Here is a 27,759-nt window from a genome sequence, read left to right as displayed (position 1 = left end):
TGTGTTCTAAAGCTTGTGACAAACATCTTGGCATTTCAGCTAAACGAATAAAACGCAAGCTCTGATGCGTCGTTGCGAAGTGGTAAAGGGGTGTGGCTATGAATAAGCAGAGGAAATACAGCGCGATCAGGTGACAGGGGATAGACGTGGATATATACAAAATAAACGTGGCAATACCAAAGGCCTCGCATTTGCTAGCAGCATTTAAAAGGAACTTGGAGCGCCACCTTCAAATGCCAAGATGTTTGTCACGCCGTTCAGAACCATCGGTGTGTGTAAGTGCCGATGAAGAACTTCACGAACCATCAACTGTTTCATCGGGGAGTTCGAACAGATCTTTTTTTTTTTTTTTTTTTTTTAATTTCGTGAAACAAATTTCTTTTAAGTTCCATGGTCAAATCATTCATATGCGGTAATTGGAAAAAGAACTGACAACAGATGTTTAACATTATACAGAATTATAATCCACAAGGGGTAGACAATTCACTTGTTTTCCTTGACTTTAATAGATTTTATAAAACAAGGTCAACGTACCTTTCGTATAACTTCTGATGAATATCGCAAAAGGCAACACTTTCTGAAATTCAGGACATACTACGTCAAACCTATTCGAAGAGAGAAAAATTCTAACTCTGGTGAAACAGCTGAAAATAGTGAGAGAAACCGACAGACAATGAAACCTGTAAGTCGAGAGTCGAGAGAAGGTAAAACATTCTCGCTGAATCCAAATCCGGAAGAAGTCAAACCAACTCATTCCCTCTAGGCCCAAAATGAATCTGGAATTTTTAGCAGAAATACTTTCAATCTGAATTACTCTGTACATTTTTTAGACTTCTTCAAGCAATTGCCTACCATAAATCATATCAAAATCAATCTGTATCTTCCAATAGAACACCCTGAATCTCTTATTTATTCATTCATTTATTTAGACATGAGTGAGTGACTGAAGGCAGAATAAGTATCTTCAAACTCCATAATACGATTTATGTCCAAAGTTGTTGTTTCTTAAATTTTATTTTGTTATTTTACGATCTTGTAACCTTTTTCCTAATCTATTCAGAGATGCAAGATCTCTTCCTAGACAAAACACTTATACCTGCCAGAAACTGATCATGTTACTTCTTAATTGTTTTCAGTGAGGAAACGTCTCTGTTGAAAGCACAGCGAAAGTTACGTTCCATTTGAATGAATGATTTGCCTCTGCATACCACCAAACTCGAGCTTGCTTACTTGTGATAATCATTTTTGACAATGTTAACTACAGACCATTTTGGTCTGAACTACCAACGCGACATTCCAGTATACTACATAAAACTTGAGTCTGTTTTTTTTTTTTTTTTTTTTTTTAAGCACCAGAATTACAGCATTATAAAGAGTGATCCAAAAGTGTTAAAACACTAATAACTGGTAAACGTTGCAAAACAACCACCACAATGGTATGGTGTTTTGTTGTAGCTGCTCTGTGACCTATTGAGTAAATTCTAGACGACGATCTGGTTTATCTCCTGTAAGGTATTGGTGAAGTTGCAGTTTATAAGGATGCCACGAATTCACTGACATAATGCACGTGATTAGGGTACGACTAACACCATTTTCATGGGCCACACTACGCGTGCTTCTCTTGAGACTTTTACTGGATGATATTAGCATTGCTATAGTTGTTGCTTCATCTGTCGCCCAGCGTAATCTAGCAGTTTTGAGTCGATTTGCCACAGATCGGGTTTCTTGGAATTTCTTCACCATTTTAAACAGAGTACCATTGCTGATGGGAGTCCTTTCCGGATGACAGCGGTTAAAATCATGTGCAATCACGCTGGTGCTTTGTTCTCCAGAGATCATCAGGATCTAAATGCGCTGCACATCAAGGCCATCTTCTGCTAGTAAGACGCCTGCAATGGCACAAACAAAAGAATGTAATTTGTAAGTTAATTAATCCATTTTTAATTTCTTTGTAATGAACCCCCAGGGGCGTAGCCAGCAGGTATATCTAGGAAAAGCCCGTCGTTTTTGAGGGGGGCAGCTACAATGTACGAAGCCAAAAAAAAGAAAAAGAAAAAGAAAAAAAGAAAAAAGTGTTACAGCTAGTGATTCTGAGGCCCGAAGAAACTGATTTTTTTTTTTTTTTTTTTTTTAACTGTGCTTAACCAAAAACTACTGCCCTGGACCAAACGTTATACCTTTCTGCATAACTTTCAATTTAAGCCTTTATACACAGAATCTATCTACATAAGACTGATTTTCTTTGAAATTTCACTTAATTTCTTTATGATTCCTCGACAAAAATATTTATTTATTATTCGTGACATCATAATTATTTTATTAATAGCTTTATCTCACTTCCTGTGTCACACCAAGTAACAAAAAAGTGAATAATGAAATCCAAACTGAAAAACTGAATAAAAACGTAGATTTTCACTTAATTTTCCATCTGTCAAAAAATATGTTTATTTAAAACAGTAGTTACAGCATATAAAAATATTTAGGTTTAGGATCATTGTTACAAACTTACAAATCAGTTTAGGACCATTGTTTTATGGCATTGTTTAAAATCAAATGAATTTGACACATCCCTTTTTTAAATTAACTTCAGTGGTCACGTTTCCGTTCACGATACAAATTCTCGTATTGGTATAGATTGACAATCACTTTAAAATAGGCATATATAAAATATTTTCATGCTTCATATTGAACATGATCTGCATAGAAGCACTAGATCAATCGATTGTAGCAGATGTAATAGCAAGCTGTGCATTTGATCATTCCTTACACGGAAGAAATACCATACTGTTTCTTGATCGGTAAATAATTTACTGTAAATTATTAATTATATATAAACTTTGTTACTTTTAAATCACTGGAGGGAGGTAATCTTACGATGTTTTAAAAGTTAGTCATTTGGGGGGGGCTGGCCCAGTTGGCTCTCGTGGTTATACCCCTGTGAACCCCACAAAGTATGAATATCAGCTAGAGCTTTTTAAGGCTTTACTGATTAGCCTGTCATAATATTCAATTTATATTATACTACAATTGCATTAAATTTAGCTGTCCCTTTTCACAGATTGTGGAACAGCAAATCAAGAAATTAGAATTGTTGGAGGGCGTCCAACTGGAATTAATCGTTATCCATGGGTAGCAAGACTTGTCTATGATAATCAGTTCCACTGTGGTGGAAGTCTTGTCAACGCAGACTATGTGCTTACAGCAGCACATTGTGTACGGAGGTAAGGATAAGTATTTTTATATATAGTTTTTTATTTTATTTTTTTTTTACAGTTAAAGTTGTTAGTTTTCATTGTAATTTCATTATTTTTGAAGATTTTTAAACACAGCTCAATACCATTTTAAGCTAAAACGATTTTTTATTATTGTATGAACGAAACTAGTATAAAGACAAAACTTGTCTCCTTTAATTGGGTGCCAAAATGTAGGGATCTTTTAATGATCAGTTAACGATCTTTTAAGTTATCTGAGGGCAATTTGTTAGTTCTTCAAACAACTCAACAGCATTCCTACACGTGCATTTAGTAAATTTGTACCCCAATCTTAGACACAAGAAGGTTGTAACTGATCAATTCACGTACATGGCGGAAAATTGAAAGATTTAAGTAGATTGGATCTTGTAATCTCGCTTAATGGGGAGAAGTTTATTTACTTCATTAGTAGAATGTAGCTTTGGTAATTTTAAACACCGTTTAAGCACGAACAATTCAAAGAAAAAAAATTCGAAGAACAGAACTTTGCCTTAAAGACTGATAATTCTCAGTACTTACACAATATACAAGTAAATAACTTTGTATTTCGGTTGTTGAAGGTTAATTTTACAATCAGTTGCTACTCAATTATGTCTGCATAACATACGTAGCAATACTTTTATCTAGTTATGAACGTTCTCTTTACGTGAAAGCAGCTACTCTTGGGCCAATTGCACGTTAGGCAGAGGCAGGAAAGCCAAAACAATGCAGAGGGAGGCAAGGACGCCAATTTCTCTGTAAATTTGGGGAGGGGACATTCAGATGCAGGAGGTAAATATAATATGAAGATTTTAAGACAAATTGCATTCAAATTATGCCAAATATTGTATATTTACAAATACAATAGGGGATCCCACATGAGCTTTGGGGGGCCCGGGCTCCCTCGGCCCTCCAGGATCGGCGCTCTTGGAGGGAAGTAGCACAGGATGAGGAGAGAGAGCCCTGAGTGCATTGACCGTCTTCCTCACTCACAGAGTTTGAGATGCCAATGTCTATGACATATTCCAGCAATATACGGCACCAGGCTTTGTTGCATTGCTCATAGTACGGAACCTCGGCTCGGATGTCCTACCCTCTGTTCAATGAACGGCTGCCCGTAGAGACGAAATGAAAACTACTTTAACTAAACACTATGAAAATATGCCTCTTGTGCCTTCAGTAAAAAATATATTACTGAACATATAACAGCAAAAGGTATTACATATCATAGCCTGAACTGTAATCTACAGAAAACTATCGTTCAATATAGTCCCCATGATTTTGAACACATTTGCGCAATCGTCGAACTCAGCCTTGAAAATCATTTTGGAAAAATTCATGGGCTTACTTTTTAACCCATGATCTTATAGCTGTTTGAGAACCCATCTAGCACGAACTTTGAATACCCCAAGTCAGCAATTATTCCTTGGGTAGAGCCATACGAGACGTTCAATTTATCAGCAACATTCTGAACTTAATATGCCTGTCTCCTCGAATGAATTCATCAGCACGTTTTTTATTTGTGTTTGTGACTGATGATGTCGGCCGGCCAATTCTCAGTTTATCTGCAATTTTTGTATCTCAGTTTCGAAACTTCTTCACTCAACGCTTCAGCTTCAGCTTCAGCTAACTTCAGATCCATGGTTCTTACTGTATTAGTCAATCTGAAAAAGAAAAGACTAATAGTAAAGTTACCTCAGTTCAGAAGCTGCAATGGAAACAAAATTATAGCGAGTGAGGCTTTACTTTTTGCTCCACTCTTATCTACATAAAAGAATATACAAACCAATGTGGCTCGGTGTTATGTAAAATGTTGAGTTGATTATTGCAAATGTAGTTCCTGAACATGGGTTCTAATTCTGTTATGGACGAATCTTTTTCTCGACTACTTCTTTTCATTAATAAAACAGATTCTGTGCTACTTAGTAAAGTATTATAGTATAGAAATTTCTGAACAATATATGTTAACTTGCAATTAACAGTATTTGTGAAATATTAAAGCGTAAACCATTAAGAATCTTTTTGATCTGTGAATTTACAAAATTATATTTTGAAACTTTCAGAAAGCATGAGTGTTTTAATAATTGATTTTATACCACGAAACAGAAATAAATTAACAATTTTTGAGTATTATGTTAATACTTTAGAAAATGTGTATGTTTATTAGGAAGATTTTGTGCCTAACCTGATATCATTCTTATATTCTTATTTCTGTTTATTCCTGATCTTTATTTATTTGAGTTTCATGTCCCACGGTTTTGCCTTTTAGACTCAAGGAGGCGGCAAAATTAAATGTTTATAATAAAGTGAATCGTGGAAGGATAATCTGTAATTAATATATATGCTTAGGATTTTATGTTATCCTCGATCCACTTGCTGGTGACGGGGTATTGGACGAAAATATAAATAAATGAACTCTGGTGGACAGTCAAAAGGATCACACACACTAAAAAATTCAATTTCATCTGGTAGAAGAAAAACGAATTGAGATAATTGCTGCCACCTAACGGCGCGATATGGAATACTACTTTTGTTTCAACAGTAGAAGATGGGATATGGACAGCTATCGTTAGTCAATGTTACACGTGAATATAAATAAAATAAAATCTTTAAGTTTTACGTCCCACGTTTATGCCCGCTATGCTAGAGGAGACGTTGAGAAACAAAAGGAATGGTGGAATGAAGGAAATGGGAGGAAACGGGAGAACCTCGAGAATGCCCACGCATATGGTGTTTGTCCACTACAAAGTTCACTTGGCACGAGCTGCGATCGAACCAAAGGACCCAATGCACCAGAGGTGAACGTTCTACCACTGAGCCACCGCGGCCTACCCGTGAATATATTAATGGATTAACTCCATTAACGAATCCAGTCAAGATTAATCGCTCGACCCATCTATTGCACAAAAAAATAGAATTTAAAAATTTGCTTTTGCTCATGTGTTTGCGTGTGGAACAACAGACAGACTTACGTCACCGTTACTCATTAAGATGTTAACAAATTGACTCTATTAACGAACTCGTCCAGATAATCGCTCTATTGTAAAGAAAAAAGAAAAAAATACAAATTAGAAATTCACTTTCGTTCGAAAGTTATGGTGTGGAGTAACGGTCGTGTCAACATTACAAAATTATAAGTTCCATTTGTATGATCCTAATAAATAAAGATTTCACTGTAAGGACTTGCATTTGCCTCAAAGAACAGCGTTGATTGTTATAGTTCCGAGAATTTGCCTATAAAAAAATACCTGTCCTCGTACCTGGCATTTTTTATCGTCTCCTTTGAGGTGTTTGCTATTAGACCTCTTTGAAACGAATGAATCATGTTCCCGTGTTAGATGTAACTCCTCAAAGCATTGACTTTCTCCTCTTCCGGAAATACTAGATTTTTGTTTTTTAAGTAGTGAATTGAGTCAAACATACTTCAGTTTCTGGAAGAAAGAGAAATTCTGTGCTGTGTCTTGATTGTTTCTTCACAATCTATACACTTGATACTGGTCATTATTGAAGACGAAAAGAACAAACTACGGTACAAATTTATCATAGTATATGAACCATTATGTACTAACATGTACAGGTATCGTTTGCATTAACTGGTCCAACGGCTTCATAGTATTGTTTGATCTCTGTTTTCTCCAAGAATAATTTCAAACAAATTACTCATTGTTTCGTGAATTAGCTAAGAATAGAAGTCAGTGGAGAGCTTTTGTGAACGCGGCACTGAACCTCCGGGTTCCATAGGCCATAGAGTTAGTTAGTTAGTTCGTGAAACATATACAAGTGATAGTCAATTTAAATGTGTGTAATATCGAACATTTTCCTAATAGTATTTGAAACACCTTAAATATTTTGTACGACATTAAATTTATCATTACAGTTACTTTTTGCGTTCGACTTTTATCAAGTTTCAAGCAAAATTTCGCTTGTTGTTCAGTATCAGGCATTTCCAAATTGAGAATAATTAATGCGTAGTATAACTACCCAAACTTCAAATTACAAATTTTAGTTCATAAATGATTCTTCAGGATGTGTTTACATGGGGGTATGTAAATTTTCTGAAATTGTGTGTAGTAATTTCTCTATATGCAATTGAAACAAATATACTTCTTGTTTCAGGTTGAAAAGATCGAGAATTCGTGTGGTGCTAGGTGATCATGACCAATTCTCCAACACTGAAGTTCCTACCGTTTCCAGAGGAGTTGCTACAATTATCCGCCACAAGAATTTTGATATCAATTCTTACAATCATGACATAGCTCTCCTAAAATTGAGAAAGCCTCTCAACTTTACCAAAAGGGTTCGGCCGATATGCTTACCGAAACCAGGTGAGCTACAGGTTCGTTCATTAGCGATTTTTGTAAACGAGAATATTCCAATAGTAATGTGGATATTAGGATTATTTCTAAACTATATCTAGTATTTGACAGGTATTTGTTTTTACCAGCCACGTTAAGATACGTGAAACAAATCGAATTTTATCGACAATTAATGTTTCACTCTTAGGAATAAGTCTCTTTGCAAAATTTAGTTTGTTGATATTTTCTCGGGTATTTTCTTCAGAGCAATCGGAAAATGGTACAAAAAAACAAAACTATCTTGAGTTGAAGGTAATAACTATTTTGATTACATTGAATAGATAAAAAGTAAGATCTGGTGGTAGCTCTTTCCTCTGCGGGAATGTTTCATCAGAGTTCTTACTCGTAAGTTTTGGAGCTTGTTAGTAAGGGGATAAAATTTTTCTTTAATATTCAGTAAACTGCACATATTAGTCATCTTATTCACAAGCTAACAAAGCAAGTGTTACGTAATTACTTTGTTCTGTACTATATTTTAAATGATAGTTTAATCTTTTTTCTGTAATTCTTGATCAAACTTTTGATTGGACCTTTTGTCTTGAAGAGCCCTGTAACTACCGGGGAAGGGAAATCCTCGGGATACCTGTCAAATTGTCCGGTGAAGCGTGTTCCTGCGTCTAAGAGGTGGAAGTTTGACCCCTGCATTGTACGTCTTGGAGATGTTGAATGACAAGTAGGTAGGCGAAGCCCGGATTCAAATCTCCACAGGCCAGCTCGGATTTCCTAGTTTCGGTTGGGCTATGCCAGGCTATGCTCATAACATGAGATTCGGTAACTTGGATATCTTGCACTACAAGGGAGGGGTGAGCTTGTCTTATAACATTTGGATACCTTGCATACCATGGTAGGTTTCTACTCGCTAGCGAGGCTCCTTTTGCCAGTAGGCAGAACTGGGAAACACGAGGTAGCGATCTATAGTCTGGTAATTTGAATACTAGAGCTGTCGAGTTCGATGAATTTAGTCCACTACCTTTCTCCGGGGGGAGGGAGGGTAGAGCGAAAGGCTCTTTGTTAGCGGGAACAACCTAAGCATTTTGGCACTGTTACAAGTATCTGACAATTCAGTGTAAAGATCGGCCATAAATGTAAGGCTGTCAAAAGGGTAGGGTAACTTACCTAGCCCAAAACGAACAAACGAAAATAAACACTCGACACACACATCTGCCATGCAATATATTATGTGTAACATACGTCATATAAATTACATCACTGTTTAAACAGCGCTGCGATTGTTGCAGACAACTCAGGAAGTTTCACCTACAAATTTCGAGTTTTGCAAAATATGATTATAGTTTAACTTGTTCAAAACTTTAGAATAAGAAGCGGTGGCCAGTTATCCGTAGATCATGATGCAATCGCCCAAGTTCTACTGAAATGTCCCCTTAAAAAGCAATACATGCTTTTAAATTTGTTCACACTTTACTGCTCTTTCATCACAGTACACACAAAACACAACAGCAATAAATGAACAATTACAATAAAATTATTGCAATGCTCAGATTGTGAATTTGTGTGCATGAGCCTCGGGAGGCTCAGTGCTAAAGCGCTCATCCCTGGTGCTTATAGGTCCCTAGTTCGATCCAGTCTCGCGTCAAGTGGGTTTTGTGATGGACCCACAGTCTGCGTGGGTTTACTTGGAATTCTTCCTTTTCTCCCTCTTTCTTAATTCCTCCATTTCTTTCATTATCATCATCCTCTCCCTAAGCCTCGGTACATAATCGTGGGATGTTAACTACAAAAAAATAAAACAATAAATGTGTGTGTGTACTTTCACGTTCAGTTTAAAACAAAGTTACATTTACTACTTTTACTCCTGTGTCTATATGGCACATTCCAGTTTCCTGTCGGTCAAGCACATTTTTTAAAGGTGTGTATCAGCTAGTAAGAAAGGGTAGGCATATGAAAAATGTGATAAATAAAACTTTAAACCTTCTGTTTTAACCAAGTTCATACCGTTTTCTGGAGCTATAAATTTTGTATAATATTTGTTATTTTAGCCTATGTTTACAATACTTTAAATATCTGTAACGAACTCTCCCTGAAATTTTCGTTGTAGTGTGCGGACAACGCCATTCGAAAAATACGTTATAATGCAAAACAAAATTTGCGGGTTCCATATGTAGCACATGTCTTTGGAACTCACCAGAAATAATTACACCAGAAGTACTGGCGAAAATATGTCATCTTTCACTCATTAGTGGACTTCCAAATTATGGAGATCTAATTAAAACCAGAAGTGGCAAAGATGGATTATAAGTGAGGAAACATTCTTGGGACGCTGAATTCATATCAGAAACACATTTGTAACTATTTCTCCTCTTGTTTTGTCTAACATGTTTAGACAGACAAAAACATGCGAATTATTTGTTCAATGAGATCTCCCGTACTTTCGTAGAGCATAATTTGAAAGACGAACTAAAGTGGCTATGCAAGTTCCATTCCGTCACAGTTCAAACTAAGCCTACATACTGTTTGTTCTGACAAACTAATAACTATTTGTGCTGCATATTTAGGTCAGGAAAAACACTTTTACGTACGTGAAACATGTGGACTGATGCAAATTGTTTATTATGAAAGAAATCTTGCAACACTTGTACTAATATTTTTAGTAACGAGTAAGACCATTTGTAAATAGTCTAAATTGTTTTTAATGTTTATAAAAACAAGTTGCTATTATTGAAAATGTTAGCTTAACCAGTGGTTATTAACCTAATTCATATAACGACACTTTTTTTTTTATCACATCCTCTTGCCAGCGAATCCCTTATAATTTTGATTTGTAATAAGCTTGTGTGCGATTTTTAATACACCTATTGCGGAAATCTCACAATATCCATCTATTTCTATAACAGTAGAATCCATTTCTTGTATATAGTGGATACAGTAACTTCTCTAAAAGCGAATGGGTTAAAACCGAAATTTTGCCAGTTCATTCAAGTTACAAATATGGAATCCGATTCGTCATACTGTTTCAAACTGGAGGCCGTCTGAAAATTCTAGAACTTCATAACTCCCGTAATTGTGGGTCTATGAAAAAATAAATTGATTTCTAATTTTGGTTTAAACAGTTGTTGAACAGTTGAACACTTTGGACAGTTGTTGAAAGGTTATTGAGTATTTTAATTGACTTGATAATGTGCGTCACGTAGATGGAATCGGGCGTTGTCGCACTAGTGAAATCACACCATGCTCATTCAATATACAGATTTTGTTGCATTTGTATTTTTATGGTATTTCAATATGCAGTTCTCATTAGTTTCGTATCGTACCTCTTTCATTTATATTGATTTTTAAAGAACTCTGCATCTGTTGAAAATGTTTAGAAGATCTATTTTTTGTTGTTCTTAACAGTATGTATAAAAATAAAAATATGCCTTAAGAACAAAATTCAAAATAACATTTAAAAATATTTTCCGGTATTAGATTCTGACTATATTAATCTCTTCCGCTTGTCTTCGCGATTCCTATAAAACCCTCTCGCGACTCCCTAGGGGCGCGACCCCCAGTTTGAGAAACCCTGGTTTAGGCTAATGGAAGTAAGAAATGATTAGCTATACAAACAATTATGGCTTCATTAGGAGGAACAAATCTGTGATACAGGTACTCAAGATATTATTCTACAAGAGCTTTGCATCAGTTTTTGCATTTCCTTTTCCTTAACGTCACTATCATTCATATTCCAGGAGCTGACTTTGCTGGTAAAACAGGGACTGTGGTAGGCTGGGGTCGAACATCAGAAGGAGGAGGACTCCCTGCCATCGTACAAGAAGTCCAAGTTCCCATTCTTAGCCAACAGCAATGTAAACAGAGCAAATATCGTCCGTCAAGGATAACCAGTAACATGATTTGTGCTGGAGAGGGAAAGAGAGATTCTTGTCAGGTATGTTTCTTTAGTAGGCATTGAACTATTATTGTATATTTGTGTGTTTGGTGTCTTAGAAAACAAACAATAACGTGCACAAATGTTTAGTAGATTTGTTAAAAAATAAAATATTTGGTTTGTGAATTTGATTGCTAGCGGCACAACAGTTACTAATTTTGATGATGATGATTTTTAGTTTAACGTCCCTTTCAGTATCAAGGCTATATGAGACGTAGACCTACTGATTAACGTGGAATCCCAACCACATGAGCTCCCACCGGGAATTGAACCCGGGTCTCCCATGCCAAAGGCGCGTACGCTAACCGCTTAGCCACGAGGGAGCTCCTTACTAATTTTAAGAACTTCGAAATATTGAAAGTATAATTTCAAGCTTTACACACTGGAATTGCATTATTAGGAAACTTTATTATATTAAGTGTTGGAGGTCCGGTGGCTCAGCGATAGAGCGCTTGCCTCTTGTGCGTGGGGTCCCAGGTTCGATCTCCGGCCAAATAAGTTTATGGTGGGGGGAATCCTACCACATTCTCATTCCACCAATTCTTCCATCATCATTCACTTGCTTTAGTCATTGTCTCCGTTAATCTGAAAGAGCATAATTCTGGAACGTTAAACTCATAGATTTCATTTTCCCCATTAAGTGTTATTTTCAAGAATTTTCCTGTAGATTTCTTTTGCAAACAAATTATCGAAAAGTATTCCTAATTTTGCGGACTGTTTAATTTTGTAATATTTTATAAATTCCAATTTTCCCTTCTATATTTCCTCTAAAATGCTTTCTCTGAGCATTTTTCTCTCTTAATAATAATAAAAATATTCTCGATTTTCTTACTGAAATCATTTTCATTCGGTTACTTCAACATTCAGATTCTCGAAATCTTGAAAGAGGGCCGCGGTGGCTCAGTGGTAGATCGTTCACCTCTGGTGCGTGGGGTTCCTGGTTCGATTCCAGCTCGCGCCAAGTGAAGTTTGTGGTGGACAAATACCGCGTGCCTGGTCTTCCACGGGGTTCTCCCATTTCGTCTCACTTTCTTCATTCCACCATTTCATTCATTTCTCATTATCAGCGTCTCCTTTAGCCAACCCGGCATAAACGTGGGATATACAACTCCAAGATTTCATTTCATTTCGTTTCGAAATCTTGCAAGAATATTTCTAATTTTATAAATTTTGAACACTCCAGAATTGAAATAAACTTTCAATGATCCATAGTGAGGGAAAAGTATTAGGTTATATGTAGATCCGATGTGGTGTAAAATCTTGTATAACAGCAAATATGAAGGAGAAATAGGACTTGTGGTATCTTTGATTTAAGAAAATCCAATTATTCTATTGAAGTCTTCATAGTTTTTTTTAAATTTTTTTTTAGCCAATTTTAGCAACGATTGGATATTTTTCATATACAGTATATAAATAGATAGCTAGCTTCCATCATAGGGTAAGAATACTAAATCTAAGGATTTAATCATTACAATTTGACTCTGTGGAACGAATTCATCTACTTTAATATTTTGATGATTACTGCTAAAATTTTGTAAAGAAGGTAATTTAATTATTAGCTAAAGTGAATTATCTGTTTACGTCCTTTAAACCAAGAGGCAAAGAATAACGTCAAGAGAATATTGGATTGAAAATGCAATAAGAAACGTGAGAATTCGGAGTAAACTTACAGTTACTAGATGCTTAACAATACAAGTTCACACAGCCTGGAGCAGTGTTCGTAGTTGAGAGAAATTTCGTAGGTAAATTTAGCAAAATAGGATAAAGGGATTTTTTCCGATGAAACGTAAAAGTCAGGGAAATTCTCGCACTGACTGATTGACCAACATAAATGCTTAATTTTTGCTTTGTTCTTCAGGAGTAAACCAATACACTAGCAATAGTGTGTGTGTCTTCAAACTACCATAATTTGCATCCATTATTGGCTGGGTGTATTTGTGTGTATTTTTTTTTTTTGGTAAAAAAATTAAGGAAAAATAAAAAAAAAGAATAGAAAAGCGAATGAACAAAGCAAATGGGGTTTCACTTCCTTTAGTATAACTAATTAATCTTATAACTTCTGTCATAGGAATTGGACATTCAACAAACTAGGGAAAATTTGATAAGAAAAGGGAAAATTTTGTGTCAGTCGAAGAAAATTTTCTTAAGCAAACCTACGAACACTGGCCTGGAGTAAAAAAGCAGACTTAGCATCACAAATGGTCCGATATTCTGTGTCCGCAATTATGACCACCGTTTCGAATATTGGATTCGATCATGTTGTCACATGAATTTATTGGTAATATACCATGCATCCCGGTAGTACGTATCTATGGGCTTAGATAGACAGTCGGTAGTAAGAGTTTGCATGTGATTGATAGACGCCAAGGTTTAGGTCTATCACTGACAAATGTGACATCTTAGGGTCGCGAAGATCTAGTGCTTAGATTCAAATTGTTGTACTAGCTCGAGAGCAACCGTAGTGGAACTATATAAAGAGTGGAAGAGTGGTGTCTTTAGGGACAAACGACGAGCTGTCGGAAAAACTGAAGAGGAAAGCTCAAGATTGATTGTCACCGTAAGCGTCCGGGCTCACAAACTCAGCACAGTAATGGAGCACCTCCTACTCACTGCAATTGTAAAACAATTCCAATAGCTTGCCTGGTGAAGTGAACAAGTTAATTGGACGATAGAAAACAGGTCTGATGACTCATGGTTTTTACTCCACTCCGTGAATGAGCGTGAGCGTGTTTGGCTGAAACTCCGTGATGAGCTGGATCCTTCGTGCATGGTGTTAACAGTGCAGGACAGAGAAAGTGGATGTATGGTATGAGAGTTAGATCCCCTGGTGTTGTAAACAAACCATAAATGGGTCCGATATCACGATATCTGGCAGACTAGGTACATCTCACTATGTTACATTGCCCTTTGGTAGCGTATGTGGCACTTAACTACCGCGCATGTTGTGTGAAGGAATGATAATGGTTTGAGAAACATAATGCTTATTTGCAACACAACCCATTGTGCCCAAAGTTCCCGCATTTCAACCAGATTCAGCAACTGCTGAACGCCATGGGACAGTACATCTAGTTTCTCAAGACTCATCATATTGAAGGCCGCAATACGCATAACTTAGTTGAGAATACCAACAGATGATTATTAACATCTCATTACATCCCTGTTAAACCAGATTGCTGCCACACAGAACACGGAAGGAGAACCTCTACAAGCTATTATGCCTAAAGATTAATCGACTAAGACGAAAAATTTTTATGCACAAACTTGAATGAGCTGTTTCAAATTAAGTAACTACCCCTGCTAAAAATATATCTAATAAATGCTATAAACTTCTTATTAATTCTGCCAGTCCATACTGGCTAATTTTCTTTAACAATAAGTTAGAAATTTTCCAAACATACGTGATTTCTGCACACGTGCTGCTTTAATCGGCACAGTCCTGGATTTTACTTAATCAGTCCCCCTAAAATTGTTGAAAACTATAAATGCCCATGTTTTCTCTAAATTATAAGTTGATATCCTTCTTGCGATCTTTGAAAAAATATTGATTTTATTATTCATCGATACTCAATTTATAGGAATGATCTAGTGTCACTTAGTGTTGACTTATTACTTAATTAGTTCTGATAGTTTACAAAGTACATAACTATGACTTCTATTTTACATTTTTGTAGGTGTCCAGGTTTTTATTGTAAATTTTCATAAAATGTCTGAGTTCTTTAGACTGAAAATATGGGAACCCTCTCAAACAACGTTAGTACAGTGCTCGTAGTTTGAAGAAAATTTCCCTAATATAGGGAAATTTGATAGATAAATTTAGCAAAAAGGGTTTGTTTTTTTTCGATTAAACGTGAAAATCCAAGTAAATTCTCACGCTGACTGATTGACCAACATAAATGGTAGAATTTATTTTCCATGTTCAGAAATAAACCATTAAAATAGCAATAATGTGTGTGTGCGTGTCTGTTCAAAGTAGCATAATTTGCATCCATTGTTCGGTGTATATATATATATATATATATATATATATATATATATATATATATATATATATATATATATATATATATATATATATATATGGTAAAAAGAAATTAATGAAATTTTTTTAAAAATGGGAGCAAAAAGAAAATGTGGTTTTGGTACTTCCTTTGATATGGCTAAATTAATGGTATCACATAATTTCTCTTATAGGAATTGGATTCTCAACAAACTAAGGAAAATTTGATAACAAATGGGAAAATGTTGTTTCAGTCGAGGGAAATTTTCTGAAGGAAACCTACAAACACTGTGTTAGTATTGGTAATGGCATACGTGTTGCTAGGTTGACCATCCGTGATGTAGATAAACTTATACAAGTAATACATAGGCATTTCTTCTTACGTGTAACACATAAATTGCAATCAGACAAAAGTTGTTCGCTAAACCTATTTGGAAACTTTCAGAAAAGCTGAATCACACTCTGATACTTAAACGTAAGTTCTTCTGTTGTCACTAGAAAGTTCTTGATATTGTCAACGACATTCTTAACAACTAAGAATTCGTAAGAAACAATTGAAGACCTACTTCAACAATGTGTGAATTTTCGCACTTCTTAAGAAACCATTGAAAAATTGAGGATTACTTGTGTTTCATTCCTACGAGTACCATTCAAAGCTTTCTTTCATCTTGGCGAACTATAAAGCATACGAATATAGTTGTAATGCTGTTTTGAGTATAAAACAATATTGCTACTGTGAAGTGCATGAAAAGTTTCTGTGTCAGATATTGTAATTCGTATGCATTGTGCCTCTATAAACCTGTCCTTCAAGATGTAGAAGAACATCCGCTAGAAGGAATAGTAGCACTTACTCGTATGTAAATGATACTCTATACTTCAGTTTACTTATAAAGGCCAAGAGTTCTTTATGCTTTTGTGTCGATTGTCTTGTCTACAACAGGAAGTAAATGTAGAACTACTGGTACTAAGATACTAGTACTATTGAAGATATGAGGATTTTTTCGCATGAAAACATGATACTATTATAGAGTTATATCTACTTCTAACTGGACTCGCACTGTGTTGTGATTAATTTTCATTGCAAATGCTCTTCAGTATAGTTAGGGATGTTATCAAGACTAGACGAGACGAGATTGTATATAGCAGTCTCAGTCTCGGTTTCGTCTCGAGTAGAAAATAGGGATGGCCACATTTTTTTTCGAAAAATGGATTTTTCGAAAAAACGAAAAACGAAAAAACGAAAAAATGAAAAATGAAATGAAATGAAATTTTGAGTTTTACGTCCCACGGTTATGCCGGTTAGGCTAAAGGAGACGGTGATAATGAGTAATGAATGAAATGGTGGAATGAAGAAAGTGGGAGGAAACGGGAGAACCCCGAGAAAACCCACGCACACGGTGTTTGTCCACCACAAAGTTTACTTGGCGGGAGCAGGGTTTGAACCCGAGACCCCTAGCACTAGAGGTGAACGCTCTACCACTGAGCCCCCGCGGCCCCAACGAAAAAATGAAATTTCCGAAAATCGAAAAACAGATTTTTCGAAAAAGGTCATCCCTAGCTAGAAAATCGTGATTTCGGTTTCGGTCTTGTCTTGATTAACAAATACTTGTCTTGATCTCGGATTCAGCGTCCAAAGAACAGCTTCTATCTTTGATCTTGTTCTTCTATTGTAACCAGTAGTTATGGATGAACTACAAGTGAGTATTGAATTTGTATCGTTTGCAAGTCTGCCGTAATTTTAGTCTATGAAGCGAAACTCACTTGTTCAGAAATGTTAATATTGTGTATACTGCATTGTATGTTTAGGAATGGCGTCTTGACAGTTCTAATTCTCTGGTTTAATCTGATGTTCTTCCTGTTTCCATGATCTTAGCTGGTCTTATTTCGGAATTCCTGCTTCTATGTATTTCAATTTGAAAGTTCTACCCCAGTTTCAAATCAAGGTCGGTGCCTTTTCTTATACGAACGGTTGCAGTGAAAAAAAAAGAAAAAAAAACATGAAATTTTTAAATATATCTTTCAATGAAAAAGTGAACTGTATGGAGAAATAATTCGTCGAATTTTTAACTCGCCAACCAAGGCAAGCTGACTAGGGCCGCAAAATTCAAAAATCAACACTTGAAACATTTTTTTTCTTAATTCTTATTGAATTCCTTTTCAATACTCAGGATTTATGAGACGTGGACTTTCCTGTAACGTGCGATACGAAATACATCAATTCTCATCAAGAATCGAACCTTGCTCTGCTTCACCGAAGGCATGTTGAAAATGTGTAAATATTAGCGTATGTACATTACTCTACGACAGGGGTGGGCAACGTTTATAGGATTGAGGGCTAATTTTCATTTCAGAAATCACTAATGGTCTACTTATGTATTCATAGCCCGCTAGAGGGAACCATAAAACAATAACAGTGGTCGCTGCAGATAGTATGTCTCAGACCACCACGAACTACCTCTCACGACTTTCCAGTCGACTAGTAGTCCGCGGTGGTCGCGTTGGGCAATTCAGCTCTACAAGATTCTCCACAAAGAAAATAAAGGTATAACCTCCAATTTAAAATAGAGCGAATTTCACTATTTTAGCAGCAGACTCGTATAATACTATAATATCTATTAAAAATCTATCATGATGTTCAACATATAGGCTACTGGACATCTTGACCGCTTAATATTAGTGAACATTCATCAGATGTCCATACTTGCATACATTCCACAAATATCTATGGCTATGTACTGAACATATGGACGGACAGTAAACATCTAATGCTGCCTGAAGATATTTCAAATTCGTCAAATACTTCTTCAAACAGAAGTAAACAAAAACACCTATTCAGAACGAAGTATGGTATTAATTTTTACTAGTAAACTAGCTGATACGCCTGTTCTTGGCATAGGAACTGGAAAGGTTTGTTAAAATATCTGAAAGTTAACAAATAAGTGAAATAAACAACAAAGAACAATGCCGAGAAAATCAGGCGTTGCCTCTGTCAATTCCCAGGCCACCTGTCATGCGACTTTTATTGCCTAAACTTGTACCTAAATGTCATCGAGATGTGTCACCAATCATCTCAGCGTCCACAAATCTATGGATTTGACACTAGTGTCGATCAGGTTGGATTATTTTTACAGGTCCCTCTCTCCTTAGAGATGGTAGGGGTCTTTTGCGTAAACTTATGTTTAAATATTATTGGGACTGTTATCAATCAGTTTAGCGATTCGTTCTATTCTACTACACTTGCGCTAATAGTTAACATCGATCATATCATTTCTATAAATGAGCTCGCATAACAAGAAAGTAATGCGGGTTGCATACATGCAAGGAATTCTTTGAAACTGCCAGAAACGTTCATACATTTTTGCATATACTTTGACTCAACATAAATTTTCTACAACCCGAAAATCGAGAAAAAAGAAGCGCCGACTTTGTTCTCGGTTACATCTAGTGAAGATCTATTTGTGTGTACATTTCTGGACACTAAAAAATCTAGACTGCTTTCCATAGTCTAAGTCCAAAAGGCTGAACCTAGATGCTTATATCCCTTGCCTGCTTGCAAGGGAAATCTAATTTCCCTCAATTCTGTTCCAGAGAAACATGCGTGTCCTGTAATAGAAATAGACCGTCTAGAGATTACCTTCAAGTAGATATAGAAGGGTATGTGAAAACCTATCATAAAATCTGACAGTAAATAAAAATAAAAGTAGAAAACTGACATACTACATGATACAGATTCAAGCCTGTAGAAAATACATCGTCAACAGAATAGTAACCGAAACAAAAGAAGGAGGCTAATACAACAGAGTCATTTGAAACTTTGCACGGAAAGAGCATGGTTATCAACTCGTAACAATTCCATGATATTTTATTGGTATATTATTACGTAATTGATTAAAACATATATTTCTGAAACTCAGGAGAGGCAATTGCCTCTCCTTCCCTTCCTAAGGCTACCATATTTTTAAAGCATGAAATCGTTACCTTTTTCTCAAACTTTCCAACTGAATGACAGGAAGTTAGGACATATGGCAATTAGTGGCAATTTATCCATTAAATTGTACGTGTTAGCAAGGAACCTTATAAGTATTGAACCCTATTCGTTCTGCGTACGGGAAGACTAAAGTGTAATAAATATAACACCAGAAATCTATATATTGTAGAATTTTTCTCCTTTTTCGTAAAGATTCGGGATTTTCGAAAATGTTGAAATACATATTTTAATGAACGTACCGAAGAGCACACTCCCAACTTAAGCAAATTCCAATATGTGATTATTATCCTATGATTACCCTAGTAGCAAGATTGGTTGGCGCACCATTGGGAATTGAATGGGATTTGATCAAAACGGTGGATGATGGTCGGTGCAAGCCTATAGCGGAAAAACTTATTTTGGCCCAATCTTGGTTGCATGTATGATTGGCAAACCAACTATTCTCCCAACCTTCACGCAACAATACTAGAATTGACTGTTTTCGCAACCAAGAAATACGTTACTTTAGGGTTGGTTAAATGTTGTGGATCACTCTACAAAAAGCACTTTTCCCACCACTCGGCCATTTCTATCGTTGGTTAATGGTCGCTAATTCCATCATACTTGATGCTGGTAGAGTGCGTCACTGCTCATGCGTACTTCTTCACAACCGTCTTTTTGCGTTCCAATTACGAAAACAAAAGAGAAGCTCGTGTTGTATGTGTTGAGTAGTATGTGATTGTGACCGACTTGCCCTCCCTGCTGGTCTAGTGGCTAGCACGTACACCTTTGGTGTAAGGGGTCCCCGGTTCGATTCCCGGTGGGAGACCCTTTGGAATTTTAACTGTCCTCGATATTTCTATGTTCGTGTCCTTGTCGTTCTAGGTTACTAGAAAAACGAGTAAAACAAGTTAAATTAAGTAAACCACTTAGTAATAAGTAGTTTTAAAGAAGTTGGAAGCATGCCTGCTCGCCAACCCAGCAACTGGGTATCGCATCCCGTACACTGCTGTTTCCACTTTTTTTTTTTTTTTTTTCCTGCATGGTCGAAGTATAACTAAAAATTAATCAAATATTTAAAGATTCTAACTCTGAAATAATCAGAATCTCAGGAATGCCATATAGGCCTAAATGGTCAAACATGCCAAACCGAGTGCATCACCACCCAATCCCACCCGCAGCGAGTGAATGGTGAACCATCATTCAACGTCGAAGCTTGGCTGGGCTAACGTAGGGAGACTGGTGGGATTTGGTTGGGTGAACGAAGGCCCAACATTCTCAGTGTCGTTGGGGTTTGGTTGGCCCAACGTTGGCAGATGGTCCGAAATTGGTTGGATAAATGAAGGCCCAACCTTCGTTTGGTTAGAAAATGGGTGGGAAATGGTTGCCAATGTGGTCAAACCTGACGTTGGATCCCCATTGGTATGTCGCAAGGCCACCATTTTCCCAACGTTGGGCCAACCGATTTTGCTACTAGGGTACGTACATTATTATACATAGGAATTAATGGAAATTTCCATTCTTTCTAACTTTGATCTCGTTACGACCTTTAAATCTTTTTATTGGTATCGTCCCCATGGCAACTAGAGTTGATAAGTTATTAACGATTCTGTGGTATGTTGTAGGCACATCGCTGATTAGCTGTTAAAAATGCAAATTCTCCTATTATTGTTTGGATATAATACATTGGAATTTCGGGTACTTTTCATTGTTGCTAACTTATATTTTTCCTTTTAGGTGCCGACAACTTTCGATGAAGTTTTGCACATAACAAACTTATTTCGGGGGCCTTGAGCCCGATAGTCACGCCCCTAAATACGCCACTGACAATTCAATATACAATTAATTTCTTCGATTTTGGGACTTTCCGCATGTTTTGCCATATCTAATGACTGTTCTCTACATGACGATTCCCGGCGGAGCTCAAGTGGTTTGGAATCCACGTTAGTCAGTAGGTCCACGTCTCATATAGCCTCGCTGCTGAACGGGACGTTAAACTCAAAATCACCTCACATCACCTCTCTACATGACGATTGTATATTTCTTTAGTGGAAACATACAACACCTTCTTTAAACGCTCTACTTCTTTTTCACCCTCTCCATGTATGTGGAAATTAAGGAGCTTGATAAACTGAACTCCTTGAAAAATAACGCATAAAAATATGCACGAATAGTGCAGAAAATGTCAGTAATTGGATTCAAGCATTCATGGTAATTAGAGTAGATGGGTCAATTTACCTATGTAACTTTACTGCATTTGCTCCGAAAAAAAAAAATACTGGATTAATGAACTTACGTACCTTCTTTCTCATTTCCCTACCATGAAGCATTCTTATTCTTAGTAATAATTAAAAATTTTCCCTATTGTTATCAAACTATCTTGTGATAATTGATATTTATTTCCAAAATATTTTGTTTCCAGGGTGACAGTGGAGGGCCTCTGCAAGTAGCGGAAAAAGGGAAGCATGAAATTGTAGGTACGTTTAATTACAGAAATCTTTACTTTAAAATTTAAGGACGTTGCTGAATTTTTAATTGTAAGATTTTGACAGTGGAAATAATCAAATAATTCAAAGTTATATCTTGCAATAGTATGTTAACATAATTAGGTATACTGAAAGAAAAATGTAAATCAATAATTTCGTAGTATGAAGTATAGTTGCATTAAATATTAACTTTCGCAATACTGCCGTCCTTCATATAGATACGGAAGTTCTCGTATTTCTATTAAATCCTTTTCACTCGATTCATCTGTAGTAATAGTCTTCGGAGACAGTAAACTCTTCAATTAGGTTTTAAGGCGTTAATTAATAGAGGAGATCCAAAGAACAAAACGAGCAAAATTAAATAATACAGTGAATTATCAAGAATAAAATGTAGCCATTTTAGTCGCCTTCATCATATTGTTCTCCTTAATAACATCTCAAGACTTAAAACTTTGAAGACTAACGAAATTAGAATTTAGAACCAGGATTTACATTCTCATCTTTTATTTTTTCAAGAGGTGATCGAAATTAGCTATAATAATGAGAATGAAAGCTATTCCAATTCATTCTTACATCAGTGGGAGTGCGTGAATTTGTATCATATTTAAGGACTTCCCGATAAAAACTACCTTTACGAAGACACTTACGTGTCGGGTTGAAAGGATTGCGTGCTACAGTGAAATTTAGTGCTATGTCGGCAGTAGTTCACTACCAGAAGGACGATCCCTATCGAATTAGTCTTCATGGAGTAGCCAGACAAAGAGTGTCCTAGAAGAAAGCAGCAGTTCTCCAGTAGCCAAGTTGGCGGAAATCATAGTGATTGGTGCGGCAACTTAGTCATCAGTCCCATGTGTGGTCACAATGACTTTAATGGATGGGATACTGCCGGTGGAAGACAACGGGAAACCACAACTCTATTTTTCCCTAGTATGCTGACAGCAGGAAGAGATCATATGGTCTTTCGCAGCCCAAAATATAGTTTCAGCGGTAAAATATATCTCATTCGGATCTCCGGGAAGGGAATATCTTGGGAAGGACTATTGGATGTGAAAGTAACAATCTCGGGTAAGATAGATAGATAAAGAAAGATAAGGAAAAGGTTAAGTATAGGGACATGGAAGTACGCACCGTGTTACAAGGAGGAAGTTAGAAAATCTTAAAGAAGCAATGAATCAAAGTAATCTAGATTTGGCAGGATTAGTGAAGTTAGATGGGAAGATAATGGTGTATTAAGCAGCGAAGGATATAGAATGTTTTACTCAGGTAACGTCTAATAGTTGTAATTTGTGTGTATTAAAAAAAAAGTTTCCTCTATAATAATAATAATAATAATTAATACTATATAAAATAACGATATAATTCCAAAAACAGGACAAAATAAGTTTCATTAGATACTGCGATTTTTTCCTTTCTTCCATCAAACATTGTAGGTTATAACTATATTGAGGCAGCAACTACATCCAACTCCTCTACATCACATAGTAAATATAAGTAATACAGCATTGGTTATGACTGATTTATACATTATCAGGGGTAAAAGTGGATCTGGAAAGGTAGGGGGACGCATGGTGCCACGCCGTCCCCCGTGCCTATCTTTGCCTATTGTAATTTTTAGAAAGTGGAGGGACGCCATGGATATTTTCTGGAAACGGGGGACAACGTCCTCCTGCGTTCCCCCTCACTTTTATCCCTGTACATTATGAAAAGTTACTTAATATTAAAATTGTCTTAATTGCAAAAGGTAACTAGAGAAAATTGAATTAATGATGGGTTCTTAAACTTCTGACGTAACTAGATAGCATTTTAAACTCGTATCTTCCTGGAATTTTCATTTCCTGTCGTAGTATCTAAAGAAACTTTATTACTTTTTCCGTTTGTGGAAATTGTAACTTTATATCAATATGTATAGTATTATTTAATGTAGAGGAAGCATTTTTGAAATACACACAAATTATAATTATTTGACACTACAAATTGATATTAATTTAAATCATATTTTGAATTACAAGTGCTATGCTTATTTAGGTAATAATGAAATATTTAATCTTGTTTTATGTAATAATGGCACGAACTCGAAGATTACATCGTCGTGGATTAATAAGTGACGTGAATTAAACATTTAATGTTAGAATGAAATTGATAAGTAGTATAATATCATTGGCCTTCAATTGTTTTTAAGAATAAAGAACATTCGTGTTTTCTGATGAATAATTGATTCGTTGGTTATAATTAATTGCTGTTCTACAATGATTATAATATTGCTACTTTTATTATATGAAATATTAAAAGAACCTCAAAAATTAAGTAAAATAATCAAACTTTATTCACGCGGCACTATCATTCCCGGTCACATTCATAATATCCGAAAACTCGCCGATTTTTATTTTTTCTAAATTTTATTTATTTATTTATATATTTTGCCTTTCTTATAAAATTGACATTTTATAATTACAACAGTTTTATTCTGAGTTTGAAATTTGTTCGTCTACAAAGCTGTGTAAGAAAAGGAACTTTCATGTAAACATTTTATTGAAAATTGCATACTTCCAAGTTTCAAAAGTTTATTATTAATTACTAAAATTGATAAGCAGTGTAAACTTTAATAATACATGCCTTTTCTATCAACATACAAAAGTAAAGTATAAGAAACAGTTACTCTTATTAAATTCTCCCACATCAAACTTTTATTATACATAACCTGTACATTCTATTTTAATTTAATACCAATTTGAGCGATTTCAGTTAGTTTGGAAAAGATTTAAAGCTTTACAAATGAAAATTATTTACAAAGAATTCATATTCAGTAGATAAAAAAAAACGATAATATAAATATTTGTGAAGGAAAATCTAATTGATAGTGAATAAACCGGTACGAAACGTATATTGTTCATTCACTTACCAAGGCTTTATCTATAAATAGAATTCCAGTTAAATAATTTTAATTAATTAGAAATTAACAAGCAATCTTATGTTGCTTTGTTCAAAGATTCATCATAGCAGGATAGAGATAAATGAGGAAGAAACCGTTATATTTCTATATTTATTTTTAAAAAGGAATTTTCGTATTTCTTGTTAGAAATATTTAGCATAAATGTCTGACAATATCATATCGTAAATTTCTACTTCTAATACTCGAGGTATATTCGTATTTGACATTCTTTTATCTCTACTAACTTTGTTCCGAAAGACTTATCCATTATTATAACCAACACCAGAATATTGAGATTTTCATTTGTTTTTGATGCTGTAACACAACTTGTATTTGCAAAATGATAATTGCAAATGCATGGGTTCCCATGCTACAAAGAATAGTTATCAAACTTCTTTGCAAACAAAGTTTGAGTGGAAATATAATTTCCGTAGATTTAAAGTAGTTCGGTGTACGTTTTTTCTCTTGTTTATGAATATTTGAGTGTTGCAAAATATTCAAGAAGGACAGACAGTCTTGTCAGTTGCAGGATTTGTGTTATCCATTTCATTGATATGAGGTATTATATGCGGTAAAAACGGAGATTTAGTTAAAATCAAAATTACTACAAACTAAATTTAGATTAAATTTGAACGCCTTTAGTGATTTGAAATAAGTTTATCTTTCTCCATAATAGTATTACTAAAAATATGTTTCATGAAGTACTCCAATGAATTCTGCAAATCTACAATTCTTTGTTTCTGCTAATCCAGCATTGAATACTTTTCTTTAAAAAAATGAAAATATTGCTTGTATACGCGAAGTAAAATTTCTTTCAAGTAGTGTAAGTTTATTAATTATTTTTAATTACTTATTTTACGATTGAAGTTGAAGCTCTGCAGCCTTCTCCATGCACTTAACCTCGCACATATATGAGTTTGTGCTGTTTTTAAAATACATTAAACACAGAAGAATAATACAATTACAAAATAAAAGAATTTTAAACTTATATGTGGTACTAAGTAAGAAAAATAGGTAACTTCTATATAAAGTTCTGCGAAGAGAGAATACATACTAGTATACAAACAACATGACATAGAGTGTTGTATATATGTTTTGTTAATCATATTTTTGCTTTTCTCTCGGAGAAGAGAATTGACAAATATTTTAAATTTGTCAATTGTTCATACGTTATGTATTAACCGATGAAAGCTCTTATTAGATCTTCCAAAAATTATTATTATTCATTATATCTGGGTAAGAATAGTTAAGTAGATTTCAGTTATGTTTTCAATTTTAGTATAAACTTTTGACTGTCTAGTACTAGTATAGAAAGAGAAAGTTTCTAAAAATAATTCATACAACGGTACTATAATTGAAATTTATGTTAAAGGAGTTTCGCAATTTTAAATGTCTGCAAATATCTACTTTGTAACATTTTATTTCATGTTTCAGTAGATTATTGTCACCTGTTCCCGTTGAGCACTAAAGTAACTCAGTACTAAAGTCTATGTCAACTTTCCTTTGTTAGGATTGCTTAGTGATCAATTTACTAGAAATTTACGTTACTTTTTTAAAGTTTATCAAATTGATCCAAAATATATTCTGTGATTTTTATGAAAATTTCTAAGTCTTTTATGCTTTTTTTCTTTCTTTAGGAATTGTATCATGGGGTGTTGGTTGCGGTCGTCCAGGATACCCGGGCGTATACACACGTGTTAGTCGTTACATAGAATGGATAAAAAGAAATATGCGTGAAACTTGTCTATGTGTGGAGTGAAGCTGTTGATAGATTCCTATTGTGATAAGAAAATCCTTTTTAAAAAGAAGAGTAAATATATTAAAAATGAACTTTATGCAATAAATATAATTAATCTTATAGCGTCATCCTTACAAAAAAGACCATGTCAATCTCACGTTAATTATCATTTATTTAATGGGGGTCGTGTACAAAATTTTATAAACCTTTTTCCACAGAAACTCAATAACATTATATATATATATATATATATATATATATATATATATATATATATATATATATATAATTAAATTTACAGAGAAGGTAAGTTGCATAATTCTGTGTAGTCATTACTAAGTCATTGGCCAAATTAATTGAACGTAAAGGATATGGGAGGCAGTTATGAAATATAAAAATACTGGCGTAACTTTAATTATCTATAAATCGTTTGAACTGATTTGATGACATGCTTTTCAGATATTGGATTCGGAGAAAGGAGCCTAAACCAAGTTGAGTTTAAATATTGCAACTTTTTCCGTAATAATCTAACAGGAAAGTTCTACAATATTTATGGAGCAAAGAATGTTCAAAGATCAGTCATATACCGGTACTAATCGATAGTCCTTTTTCAGCTGCAGGAAATGATATATGTGGGTGTAAAAGCTTAGCATAGTTAGATTGTAAGAAAATTGAGAAAGAGATAATTATTTTATAAACCTAAAATCTAATACTGAAATGTATTCTTATTAAACTCTTCAATGTGACACCAGGAAGATGATAGTAAATGGTGTGGTTCATGACATAGACCAAAATTAACATTAACTCTTAAATTTGAATTTGTATTTAAGTAAAATATTGCCAAAACATAAGACATATATCAGTGGATAGATAACACCAAGCTAAATAAAATAACATGCATGAAGGAAAATTTCACTTATTTTTCTTTTCTTTTTCTTTTTCTTTTCTTTTTTTTTTTGAGAAAATTAAAACACTAACTTTTGTGCCGTTAATAGATGTTCGTTGTGAACAATAATTGATAATGTTTAGTATGCTGAAAGAAATTGCTGCTTATTTATGTAATGTAAATTATATGTAGCTAAATACACTGTTAATTAGCAGATTACATTTAGTTCTTTGTCTTCTAACAGTTACTTACATAATCTTTACTCCTAACTGTTACTCACATACTCATTAC

General features: G+C 34.9%; 1 protein-coding gene across 1 annotated transcript in view; it reads left to right on the top strand.

Moving 5' to 3' along the window:
* The window catches only part of LOC145686418 (trypsin-1), an 81,921-nt gene extending 54,667 nt beyond the window's left edge, over positions 1-27,254 (top strand). The window contains exons 3-7 of the mRNA XM_081759711.1: positions 3,059-3,221; positions 7,347-7,555; positions 11,269-11,465; positions 21,852-21,906; positions 26,482-27,254. Coding sequence (XP_081615837.1) covers positions 3,059-3,221; positions 7,347-7,555; positions 11,269-11,465; positions 21,852-21,906; positions 26,482-26,603 — 746 coding nt within the window. The 3' untranslated portion in view covers positions 26,604-27,254. The remainder of the gene's footprint in view (positions 1-3,058; positions 3,222-7,346; positions 7,556-11,268; positions 11,466-21,851; positions 21,907-26,481) is intronic.
* Positions 27,255-27,759: the final 505 nt, after the last annotated feature.

This window comes from Thermobia domestica, chromosome 5, assembly GCF_964235325.1.
Source record: "Thermobia domestica chromosome 5, izTheDome1.hap1.1, whole genome shotgun sequence".
NCBI classification, from domain to species: domain Eukaryota; kingdom Metazoa; phylum Arthropoda; class Insecta; order Zygentoma; family Lepismatidae; genus Thermobia; species Thermobia domestica.
Note: the sequence above shows the minus strand (reverse complement) of the source record. Positions and strands in the feature narration are given on the sequence as shown.